Here is a 13438-nt window from a genome sequence, read left to right as displayed (position 1 = left end):
CCGTCAGCGGTATGGTACACACTGATTTTGACTTTTTCAAAGTGCAAGTAAACAGGCTATACACAAGTACAGAAAACAACTACCTCGCAGGTGCTAATTTTTCTGCTCTTTAAAACAATGGGTGCAGACTGAAGGTGAGAGTTTTGCAAGGGTTACCTCCTAACCCCCTGAGGCTTGGTACACAGCCGAAGGGGATTTAGACCATACACCAGCAAAAATCAAAATATGGTGGCAATGAGAGAATAATTTGTGCAATGGCCTCCAGCAGAGTCCATATTTACATTTAGATTAATTGTCAGCAGGTCTGCTAAAAGTCCAGACACTTTTTTCTTTTTTTTTTTAAATCAGTCTCCTCTAAACCTAAACGATAACACACAAACCCAGTCTGCGCTTTATCGTCATACTCTTTTGGTTTGTGAGCGGATCCAGACCAGACTTTCTTTCATTTCCTCCTATTCTTAAACTTGAAGGTTTAAATTTGAAGGTTGTTGAAATTCTGAGTGGAACTGTTATGTCTCCAGCTGAATAAGTTCCTCCGTGGTAACACGTGTTTTTGTGTGTGCTGGAGGGAGTTAAGCTGTAGGTGTAACCGCCTTCACAATAATTTCCTGAGCAAATGTTGTGCCGGTAAAAGGCACTATACAAAATTGCGTTTTATCCACCAGGGAATTAACGTATGTGTGTGTGCGTGTGTCTGCATTTACATGCGCATACATTTGCATGACCTTGCACTGTCCTTACTTATGTACTTATTACGTTCCCTTTGTATTATTTCAGCAATTTCCATGTGGCATTTTCGCCCCCCACGCTGCCCCTTGTTACGAGGTATTGTTCATTGTCTTGGAGTTATTAGGTTCTATTTGCGGTCTGGGCGCTTTTCAGATATTGAAGTTCAACCAATATGAAGGAGGTCATTTTCTATGTGAAATGTAAATGTAGACATCACTGGACAGATCTCTTTGAAGCTTTGAAACCCCTGCAATCGCTTTGGACGTTTTTTTTTTTTTTTAATTTTATTTTTCTGCTGCATAGTGTTGACCTAAAGTCCAAAATTAAATCTAGGCCTTCAAGCATATCTGTGCTATCAGTTTCCCCTGCGGAATTAATAATATATCACATGGTCACAAAGGCTGTGTTATCTTTTGATATGCCGGTTTTTTATATTTTACAAATATTAAAGTTACAACGCAGTAACCTTTGACACACTGAAGTCAGTCTTGGTCAATATCACTGTGTAAAGATTGACGGTGAAACAGCTCCTCAAAAGTGAAGCAAAACATTTCCTTGTAACTGGTGGAGGTCGGCAATGCAGGGAAATGGCAGCATGTTTTTATTTATAAAGTCAATGGTCATTATCAGACAAATGTGTCTCTGAATTGTTTTGCAATTTACAAACTGATATTTATTCTTCGGGCCCTTGCATCATATTAGTATTCATTATTGTTTCCCCCATTTGTCTAATTTGCCCAGATTATTGCAGTGTGGGACTCTTTGCTCACACAGACTCACACCACAGGACGCACTCTGGGTTTAATTTGGCCCGTCGCAAGATTATTTTGTTTACCCAAGTTTAATTTCTGTCGCTCACGCCCTGGACTGCTCCCACAGAGGACGAAGCTCCTCGCTTTAACGTCATATCTCAGCACAGACTCAATGGCTCATTTTGTTCAAAAAGAAAAGAACATAATTACAGAGTTAAGTTCTGTTAAATTACATCATGTCAGATTCCAAAAGGGAAGAAAGAAACAGTAGAAAAAGGACACAAATCCGCTCCAAGATCATTATATTAACAAAACAGATTGAACATCAAGCCTGAAATAGCGCGTTTATTGACCAACCTGTCCCCTGATCTCCTTCCTTAGAAAAAGAAAAGATCTGAAAAAGAAAAACATCCACAGTTTTGGACATAAAATCTGTAACTCTTAAATAAGACAAGAAGAGTTTACAGGTAACTGGGGCTGGAACATAATGAGGTGTTTCTTTTATTCAGCCTGCAATAAATCTATATGTGTAATTATCTGGCAAATGTAATTGCGTCGAAAGGCCCCTCTCTATTAAACATCACTTTTCTATTATGCTGTGTTGTCTCTTCAACACTGATAACGTTCCCATGAAGTAAAGTGATCTAGTTTGAGCAGCTGATTGAAGATATTATTACATGTAGACTGTGATTTATTGGATTTGGCCTGCACTTTAATATAAAACACATACAGTACGTTTTGACTCCTGCCTCAGGTTGTTTCAGTCTACCTCAAATCTTTCAAGAGTGGTTTTCATCTTTCATTATTATCTGAAATTTCTACTATTTTCTACCCAGGCGTCAACTAAATAAAAAAAAAAAAAGTAAAACTTTCACCTATGGCTTACACCAAGTGCACCTGCTGTTTCAGGTGTTGTCGCTGCCACTATATTCTTTCAGCGGATTCCAGGAAAAGAGAACACATCAGTCCCATTCACACCTCCCTGTGGCTTAGTATTGATTTAGCTGATAACATTCAAAGTGCTGCATGCCCCCCTCAGCCCACTGTTAGCACGAAGCCTGATACCTGCTCTATCTCGACAGGAAAAGGAGCCCTTTTCAGTCTCCTCTCTTGGATGATGTTACTACCTATTTTAGCCTTTGACTCACTTTTACTTCAACTACAACGTATTTGTATATTTGGATGAGTTATTCACGCAAAAAAAATGAAAATAAAACCCAGCAGATCAAAACATTAAAGACAGGATATCTGTATTTTGGCACATTTCAGGCAGGAATCAATATAAATCCACACTTTCATTGAGCTTTTGAATGTAGGACACGCAGACTTCTTTCATTCCCCATTGGTAGAGTATCCGGGAGTCATGTCGGTCTGACATTTGAATGACTGCAGCGATCTTTGGTTTCCTCCAGGCAGAAATAATGTATCTCAACAACAGCTGAGTGGAGTTTTTGAACATACTTTCACGGCCATCAGACATTTTATATTATCTTTTTTTTTTTTTTTGTAATTGCTTGGTACGTCTCAAGGAAAAAGAGTTGACATTACCCATCTCATGTGTTTTCTACCTTAGATTCCCTGGTTGTTAGGATGCTAAACTCTAAATGGTTGCCTAGCAGCGGTGTCCTTGTGTACTGGTCTTACCACTTACCACCACGACAAGTGTTTCAGTGTGCAATGCAAGCTCATGAGCTCCATTTATAACTTGTCCGTTTAATTAGACAAACGCATTTTTACGGGTTTCTGTGGGTTGAGGGGAGGAGCCTCTGTGGATACACAGATACTGGATCAGTTTGGGAATTTGGAGGCCAGGCCTTTGTGCTGTTCTTCATGAAAGCAAAATGTTATGATACTGAGGAATTACAGCAGAGACGTGCAATTGACTAAAAGTATTAAAAAAAATGTCTCACATGTCATTGAAGACCTTTCCATGTGACGTTTATCTAATAACGTTTCAGTTTACAAATCAGCTCCTTGCGTCACAGAAATGACAACTGTGCTGCAGGCATTTCTTCCCGCGCTTATTATCCGTGTGCGTTTCGTATGCGTGCACACAAATGTTCTTGGCGGATTAAGTGGCGTAAATGTGTCTGGAAGCTAAATCTGAACGTAAGCCTTAGGGTGATCACGAGGTGATTAACAGGAGAGAAAATGAGAAGGAGCGCACATGTGCAATTCAAAGGCTGAGAGTTTCCTTTCGGCTAATTGTTACAGGGAAAACTGTGAAGAAGAAAAGAAAAAACACACGTGACACTTGTAAATGGAAACAATAATGACCTGGTTTCACCCACACAGTGTCAGCGCAGTATCATGTTGCACGTAACTACAAATTCTAATTAATCGTGTCTTTGTTTAATGGAATTGAAGGTCACCAGCGGGCAAGCTTTTATTTTAAAATGCACTGAGATGAGCTCAGGTCAAAGGTCACAAAGGTTACATCACCTGCTTTAACATGTTCCACCTCGGAAGTCCCTGCACCAGGTCCCCACTTCATCTGTTAGCATCTAGTTGTTGCACGAACATCATCAGTGAACCAAGTCACACGTTACTGTAGCTGTAGAGACTGCCTGTGGGTGAAGGGGCGACTTGTCACCCTCTGCTGGTCTGCCTTGGTGCTGCATTTCTGTCTCTCCATCTCTGCCTCAAGTCAGCTGAATAATCATTTTTTGCAACCCTTCCACATGAAGGAATTAGGAGTTCAAATTCACTTTAGTTTTTTTCTTTTTGCTGCAGTCTGTGTCAGCTTCACCAGTCTCATTCGCCTCCTTTGGGATTCTTAATAAACCTCTCCCCCCTTTTTTAAAAAACCTTTGTGCATTAATTGTGCGTGTGTGTGAGCTACTCAGTTTCTAGGATTACACTGAATTCAGTTTCATTTCTATCGCATCACCAGCTTTTATTAGGAAAATTAGGTGTCTGTTATTGTTCTGGACGATTTTCACATCTCACTCTGGTGATTAAGAAAAAACCCCACTAAAAATTCTATCATCTAAAAAGAAAAAAAGTTGCCCAGTTTGGCAACTGGCAAAGTTAATATTTTTAATGATTTATACATTGTGTGTTTTTGTAATTTATGTGCACTTGCATAATAAAAACAAGGTATCATAAAGCCTGTTTACAGCTTCGCTAACAGACCAATCACTGGTCTGTCATCTTGTCCCCTACAGTCAGCTGAGTCCTAACACACGCATGGACACACACATGTAAAGCAGCAGCAGCAGCAGGAGCAGGAGGAGGAGGAGGAAGATCTGCGCAGCATCCAGCTGCACCTGTTCCATCCCCGAGTCGTTCTCCTCTCCGCTTCCCACCAAGTGCGCCTCGGCTTTGGACAGAGCCATGGCTGCGCCTTCGACAGATTCGGGGCAGGGTTCCACCAAAATAACTCCGGAGGTGCTGCAGGAGATGCTCCAGTACTACAACTTGAGCCGCCAGGAGTTTATCAACACTTACAACATCCAGCCGCTCGTCTACATCCCCGAGTTGCCGTACAGCGCCAAGACCACCTTCGTGATCATGTACGTGGTCATTTTCGTCCTGGCCCTGGCTGGAAATAGTTTGGTCATTTACATAGTTGTGAAGAAACGCGCCATACAGACGGCGACGGATATTTTCATTTGCTCCCTGGCGGTGAGCGACCTGCTCATCACTTTCTTCTGCATACCCTTCACTTTGCTGCAGAACATCTCCTCTGAATGGTTCGGAGGTGAGTCTGGAACTCCTTCTGCCGTTAACTCGATGGGGAAATGTGTGGATTATCTGCTTAAAATGTCACATTTGAAAATTTTGATCATGCTGCTTCAGCTGAGGATTTGTTAAACAGTGTTTAAATTAAATAAAGCAAAACAAACAAAAGTGCATGTGCAAGTTCTGTGCATAATCTAAATCTTAATTATGCACATGCATGCACTATACAGTGAGGTGAGGATGCTGGAGTCAGGAGGAGCATGTACTGAATTAAACCCAGTACAGAACACGAAGATGATCACGCAAAGCACACAGAGTCCTGAGCAAGTGGTGCAAATGATGTCACTCGGCAAAGCAAACAAGACAACTGATCCCTTATAATTAAATAAGGGGGATCAGAAAGATGCAGCAGGAGGGTGGCTCCCGTGAATCCCTCTGTGTTCCTTATTTTGAGGCTGAAAGGTAAAGGCACAGACATCAGGAGCGTTGAGCTGCCGCTGGCGGCCACCTGCCTGCCTGATCAGACTAAACCCTTCAAAAACTGCTGCTAATTGAAGAATCCGAGGCGCGGAGTGGGAGGCATGTGAGGGAGGACACGGAGACATAAAGTCCCAGTGTAACAGGGTGTTTTTATTAGTAGATGCGAGCAGCGCTACTGTGCCAGAAGACATGCAGCAGAGCAGTGATGCTCATGCCAAACTTTAGAGAAGGTCGATACAGTGCTCATGCAAATTTAGCTTAACGGATCACTATGAAATCACTCGGTTACAAGATTCTAGTTTTTGTCGCCTCCAGAACAACACAGACATCAGGAATTTCAAAACATGCAACGTCTCACCTCCAAAAGTAAGAATCCTCAGCTCTGGAGATGGTAAAGGTTTGTTAAACCGTGAGAGTCATTGGCTGACATTCAGGGTATCATGGCAGGGTCATATCCAGCTCAAAGCATGTGCTCCTATTAAAACGCGCTCGCAATTAGTTCAGGGTGCATCAGTCAAGAAAGATGAAAAGGATGACAATCTGTTTCCAGTCTAACAACAGGAACGCCATTAAAAGAAATGCATGTGTGCGTGTATGTGTGTTTTCTTCTTCTCTGTAGGGGTCCTGGTTTGCAAGACGGTTCCCTTTGTGCAGACCACAGCCATAGTGACCGGCATCCTCACGATGACCTGCATTGCTATTGAGCGATACCAGGGCATTGTCTTCCCGCTGAAAATGAGGCGGCAGTATTCTTCCAAAAGAGCATACAAGATGCTAGGTATTGTATGTCTGACTGAATGTCTATTATGCTTCCAGGAAATGCAAATTGAAGCCTGTGGCAATTAATGGGAAAGTAAATAAGCATTGCGTTGTGCCTCTGCTCGATGTGTAAATCAGCCTCCTAGATTAACACTGCACTTCCACAGAATTTCAGTGTAAATCTAGTAAGTGAAAAGACACTTTCTTTTCCATTCTGACCCCAGCTCTTAAATGAACTTAGATTGGTTGATTGAGCTTTATTTAATTTGAGTATATTCAGAAGAAGAAGATAAAATAAATAAAAACACAGAAGAAAGTAACATGCATATGTTTAGAAATCCAGTTTCACCCCTTCTCCATCAGTTATGTAACTTCAATGCTTCCATATAATAACAACAACCAACAGGGTGAGGCAATAATTCTTCATTTACTCTGATACTTTTTGTTTCATTCATATAATGAGTATACATTTTTTTGTATTTAATCAGGTCTGAACTTCAGATCTCTCTGTAACCCGTTGCATAATTGAACACCACACCGTGAAACACAAAGCCTTCTAATTTGTGTGCATGAATTTTAAAATTTAAATTTCTTCTCAAGTTGTTGATTCTTATTGTTTTCTTTCTTTCTTTTGAAAGATGATTAGTGGATGTAGTGCATTTTTATAGTTGTTACCCCGTACTAACTCATATATGGTAGAACAAATGCACAGTAAAGAATATGTAATGAGTTGAGTTTTAGGTTTTATTGCAGCTTATTCTGTTTCATTTAAACCTATTGTCCTAATTAGTGGGTGACTTAGTCTGCCATATAGAGGTAGCAAAGGTTAAAACTTTATTAATTTATGCTTATTAATGTTTTAGCAATAGCAAAGAGCTACAACCTCGCTAGTTAGCAAGTTTCGTTTAAGGACGGTGAGACTTTATTATTCGCTATTCTGTCTTTGCACAGCCATGTTCAGGCGTTAAAATAAACAGTTCTACTCAAAAAATTAAGTCAGACATTGGGTGATTTTATTATAATATAAATAACGAAACAATCCCGGTGTCCACATATGAGGACATTGTTTTTTTTTTCAATAACTACTACTTTTTGAGATCAAGAAATATACCAGCAGTGAACATTTTATTATCTATCGCGTTAGTAATTTCTTCAGTTGAATCAATTAAGAGCTAAATACACCCACCGTCTTGCATAATGAGCACACCTCTCTGAGGCATTGTTGACACTCAAGCATTTGCAACACACGGCTTCACATATGCTCTGAAACAGAGTCATACATATGTATTGGATAATCAGATATTTCATACTGTCATAATGCAGTGTTTCTCTTTTTAAAATGTTGATTTTAACATATTTTTTCAGCTAAAAAACTATGAAATCACGTCTCATTCACGCTCATGTCACATAGCAGAGGTGAAATATGGTGGTTTTGGATTAAACAGAGGAGGAACCTTGCAGAGGCTCCACATGACTGACAGCAGGTTAATTTCATGCACGCTGTCTTCTAGTGTAAAGCTGTGCAGCTGCTGAAAGGCACATTCTTGGCAGCTGCTGTGTTTGTCAAGCTGTAGATAATAGCCCGTACAAACTGTACACATCTGCTTCTTGCAGGGCTCGTGTGGATCGCCTCCGTGATAGTGGGCTCACCGATGCTGTTCGTGCAGCAGCTTGAGGTAGGTAGCCCTTCAGAGCAAACCATAACAGATGAGCTTTCTTTAGCTTCCTGTGGTACCTGTGGATATTTATCTTTAATGCACAGCATAGTTCCACAGAAGTTGGATTACCGCTTTAATTCCTGTTTAAGCTGTGTCCACCAAGACCAGACCAGGCACCCCCACCCCATAGCAATGACACAAACAACACTGTGTTACCAGTAGGAGTGGGTATAGGCAACGACTTCACGATACTTAAGTCACGATACAATACGTTATTGCGATATTATGATATTGCGATATATTGGAATATTCTATATAGTTCACTGAGGAATTTTAAACACAGCTTAAAATACACGTTGTATATATGTACATCAGATGACAGTGACAATTCATTGGACAAATTGAGTCTAAAAACAACATTAATCCAGATGATCCATTTCCAGTTTATTGCACTTGGTGGGGGGGAAGTCATTCACGATTGACCCAAAACATGACTTTTTTTCTTTTCAAATCAATATTAAGACATTCAAAATCGCAGCGGAGGAATAAATATTGTGATATATAGCCATATCGATATTTTTTCCCACCCCTAGTTACCAGAAACCACAGGACACCCTCAAAAGGCCCATGCACTTCCCTAATGAGCCACAACTGTTCTGCAGCCACAAGGGAGACCTACACAATATTAGGAAGGTGGTCATAATGTTGTGCCTGATCTGTGTATTTAAAGCATCCTAAATCCAGTCAGGAGTAGCAGCTCTACAACCGTCTAATTTAAATGAAGAACCTTGGTCTTTATGGACAAGAACTGGGAGGAAGAACTGTAATTTTTTACTTTCACGCAAATAAAAATGTAATGCCTCAAAATCCCAACTGGCAATAAATCACAACAAAGGCTTCATCTGATTTAATCGTGGTATTGTAAGGCGGCCTTGTCGTTGAATGCGCCACTCTGCAGCTGTCAAAAAGTGCCAAGTCCTTTCCTTTTACTAACGCACACAGAATGGTTAGGTTGGTTACCTACACATTGACATAAACACAAATACACAAATAGAAGCTATTCAGTGTGCAGTGTTCCTGGTGGGGTTTCATTCTTTCAGCTACACAAGCAACTATATAACTATTCTATAGGTTGGTTGGAGGTGGTCGTGTGAGCCTCATGTTTTAGTTCTGCCTGAACCCTCTTCCTGAAATCATTAAAGATGACGTTTCTTAGTCAAAAGTGCCTCAAAGCATCCCAGACACTAAATACCACTTAGTCCATCTGAGCTTCTTAATCTGTCTTGATTATTTGTTCAGGGACTGAAATCTCTTTGTTTTGTTCGTCCCCCCTGTGTCAGGTGAAGTACGACTTCTTGTACGATCACTACCACGTGTGCTGTCAGGAGAGCTGGAGGTCTCTGACTCACAGGCAGGCGTACACCACCTTCATCATGGTGGCTCTGTTCCTGCTCCCTTTGGCAGCCATGTTGTTCCTGTACACCCGCATCGGCATCGAGCTGTGGATCCGCAAGAGGGTGGGCGACGCCTCGGTCCTCAACACCATGAACCACAGGGAGATCAACAAGATCTCAAGGTGTGTTGGAGGTTTCATCTACCTCATCTCTTCCCTTGGTTTTGACCACTGACTGTATGGGGGGAGCCCGTGGTTGCCATGTTGGATGAGGTTGCCTCTTGGTTTTGACTTTGGATCAAGACAGTTTGGTAATTGTTGTGTGTGGGAAGACAGAGGTCCTTGCTGTTGCACCAGTGACTCCTAGTGGTTGGTCAGGGAACAGATTCGGCAAATATAAAAAACTTAAAATCAATATCTACATTTAGTGCTAAAGAATGAAATGCAAAAAGCAACTAACATACCACCTAAACCAGATACCCCCGTCATCCCCAGCAGGATGCAGCGTGATAGAGACACACAAAAACCTCTTAGGAACAACTCAAAAAAACATGAAGAGCAGCAACAAGGTGTTGACCTGACCTCCAAATCCCCTAGATCCCAAACTGATCAAGTATCTGTGGGATGATCCACAGAGACCTCTCCCCTCAACACCACAACAGGACACCCTCAAAAGGTCCATGTCCATTCTCTGATGGGTCACAACTGTTTTGAAGGCACAACGGAGACTTATACAATATTAGGAAGGTGGTCATAATAATGCCTGATTGGTGTAAAGTCGTTGTGAACTGTTGGTTAGGGACAGCTAGGAAATTAGGAACCAGTTGCTAATTTAAGAAACAAGGTGATTGCTAGCCGGCAGCAGAGTCTGGACCTGTGATGTGTTACAGTCCCTTGTGTGTCTATGTCTTACAAGTGATGATTGAGCTGAATTTTGCTTTTACGTCCTACAGGAAGAAGAAACGAGCTGTTAAAATGATGATCACCATTGTTCTGCTGTTCACCATTTGTTGGGCACCGTTCCACACCGTCCACATGCTGTTCGAGTACTGTAAGTACCTCAGCATGAAAAGAGAGGTCATGAATTTTACTACCTTTACTATTAACTACTTCTTAACTTCTTTCTTTGCTTCTTGTTCTGCCATTTTCCAGACGACCTGGAGAAGAAATACGACGGCGTCACGCTGAACACGATCATCGCCATCGTCCAGGCCATCGGCTTCTTCAACAGCTTCAACAACCCCATCGTGTACGCCTTCATGAACGAGAACTTCAAGAAGAGCTGCGTGTCCACGCTCTCCCACTGCATCCGGAAACCGAGCCAGCAGGGCGGCGCCGTGGTGGCGCCGAGGCTGAGCGTGCAGTTCATCAAGCCCCAGAGCAGGGAGGCCTTCCTGAAGCCCGACGAAGGCCACAACCCGGAGCTGCACTCGGTGGAGCAGGGCCCCTCCAGCTCGTCGCACGGCGAGAGCTCATTGGAGATCATAGGAGAGAAGATCTCCACCATTCAAACGGAGCTCGCCGCCAACAGCTCCTCTCAAGTCAAATGAGAAGACGAAGTTCAGGTCTTAACTTTTGGACTCCAACTGCTTCAGCTTGCTGTCGGCCACTGGCACTTGGCGCCGGTGTCTGCAAGTGTGTCAGATGTGAATTCAAGCCTCAGGAAGAGCAGCAAGAAGTGAAATGAAGGAATAACCAAACGAGCCAAGACCGGTCAGACGCTGTCAAGTAATCATTTGTTTTCTCTCAGAAATCTACCGGACATTGAGCTCAGATGGTTGCAGTCATATTGCGCTGCAGAGGAAGCCGTTTTGCAAATGTCAACGCAGGGCACTTTCCAGAGAAGCTGCCAGCTGCACTTAGCAGCAAAAGGACGGCGTCTTTTACCGCTGCTAAATTAGCATCAGTCCAAATCAGCACAGAACTTACTTCAGGTTAATTCAACTGCAATCCTCTGTTTTATCAAGGTGACGTGCAATCCTTCGCTGCCGAGCGTTACCGCGACACTTTACAGCAACAATCAAAGATTACCTCTTTAAAAACTCTAAATATCGGATGGCGACCGCAGCCGATTGTCAGCGTGCACTGCTTTGCACTTTTCGTCCAGTAAATGTCCACGTGAAGTCAAATTCGATGTGAACAACGGGAAAGTTGTTTTGTAGGTATAACTTAAAGTTTGTCATTTCCTGGAAAACTGTTGAAAAATATTGATGACTCATCCTGCCCTTGGGGGCGTGTACTAATTGAATGCTTTCTGATTACCTGTGTCTTTTACTGGTTTTGTTTAGGGAGTGAGGCATCTTCCCTGACTCTTAAGAAATATTGAGAAAGAAATAGCACTTTGCGAGATGTGGCATTTGATTATTTAACATCTTTTTTCGTTTTTGTAGTGCCAAACTGAGCATGTAGAACTAGCAGACAGCACTGCAAACACGGCCCTTGCACAGCTATGAAATCATGCCTCACGGTGGTCCCGGATCACACCACGTTTTCAGAAACACAAAACACTGACCCCAGATTATTCAACCATTTGTTGGTAGACCTGGTTACGTGCACCGTTCACTACTGATCTTAAAAACTCTTCACTGTACTTTTTGCACACAAAAGCAAATCAGTCCACGGGACACAACATGTGATTCAGTCGGAAAACAGACAAAGGCTCAACGTGAATCCTCTTTTGTGGCAGACATCAACCTCCTCTTGATCTACAGGGATTTCCATTGTGCAGCTGATGATGAACTGCCAAATGTATTTTGCAGTCATGACTCATGGACATGCAACAGGAAAGGTTTCCGTGTTGGCGAAGCTTTTACAGAATGCTTTTGTAACCTACCAATTACAGTTGTCCCTTCTTACTTTTATTTTTTTCTCTGCCTTTGTAAAGCAGGCATCTGGGAGCAAAGGTAAACTCCTCTGATGGCCGCATTGTGCAGAGCATCGAGCAAGATACCTCGCCTTATGTAGACGACAGATGGAAACACGACTAAGAACAAATCATTTACTTACTTATTTACCGTAAAATCACATGCATTTAAGGTTATGTAGCAGATTGTAGCTGCAGGGTGGAGATGCAAACATGCAGATTTGAAGCCAGTTTCAGATATTATTACAGCATTAAACCGTGACAGTAACCTCACATCAAAGACAGTCTGCATAAATCTGTAGGTTAAACGCCTTTTAGGGTTGGTTCAAGCTGGTTCAAGTATTAATGTGTTTGCTTAATGGTGCCGTGAGATATTTTTGTAACGTTCATTGTCAAAGCAAATGTTATTTCAGCGTATAGTTTTGTACTGATCCGTTCAGTAGTGAGTGCTTGACTTTTATTCGGCATTCTGTGCAAATTTTAATGGTGTCGCTTTGAAAAAAACAAATTAACTACAATTTATTTAAGTTTGTTCCTTTGTCTTCATTTCGTTTCTTTGAATGCAGAGATGGGCTGTATATGCTCGGCTCTCGTGTCCTTTGATGGTTCGTGTCAGAGGCAGAACGGGGTATTTTGCACGTGCAAGAGCAGGATTTTGCAGGAAGATGGTATATTAAATTTGACTGAATAAAAAGACGTATTACGGAGTGTTTCTGTTTTTATTTTTTAGGTTGAATTCGGGTGGGATCTTTGGACCTTCTGCTCGACTCGAGCAAAAACGACACCCTCCCCTCATTATCTTGACAATACAGAATTTAATTGGAATTAGTTATTCAACTGTAACTGTAATTTTAAACCGTCAAATGATAATGGCATAGTAATTTCCTCGTTTCTGTTCGAAATGAATGCCCACTGATTCTAACAATGAGCCCATCACAGTCTGAATTAATCATTAAATAACAGATAAAACGGCACAGACGAACGCAGGAAGGGAAAAATCAGCTGCACTGACTAATGAATGACCGGTCAAGCGTAACATTATGACCACCTTCCTAATATTGTGTCGGTCTCCCCATGTGCTTCATTTTAATAATTTTTTTTTATTAGTTGTGCATAAACT

General features: G+C 41.8%; 1 protein-coding gene across 1 annotated transcript; it reads left to right on the top strand.

Moving 5' to 3' along the window:
- The first annotated feature begins 4679 nt into the window (after positions 1 to 4679).
- Positions 4680 to 13374, top strand: qrfprb (pyroglutamylated RFamide peptide receptor b). The gene is made up of 6 exons (XM_047609387.1): positions 4680 to 5184; positions 6265 to 6423; positions 8019 to 8080; positions 9403 to 9638; positions 10409 to 10506; positions 10608 to 13374. Exons 1-6 carry the CDS (start codon positions 4818 to 4820, stop codon positions 11003 to 11005), a joined length of 1320 nt encoding a protein of 439 aa, XP_047465343.1. The 5' UTR covers positions 4680 to 4817; the 3' UTR covers positions 11006 to 13374.
- Positions 13375 to 13438: the final 64 nt, after the last annotated feature.

Source organism: Mugil cephalus, chromosome 16 (genome assembly GCF_022458985.1).
Source record: "Mugil cephalus isolate CIBA_MC_2020 chromosome 16, CIBA_Mcephalus_1.1, whole genome shotgun sequence".
Classification (NCBI taxonomy): Eukaryota; Metazoa; Chordata; class Actinopteri; order Mugiliformes; family Mugilidae; genus Mugil; species Mugil cephalus.
Note: the sequence above shows the minus strand (reverse complement) of the source record. Positions and strands in the feature narration are given on the sequence as shown.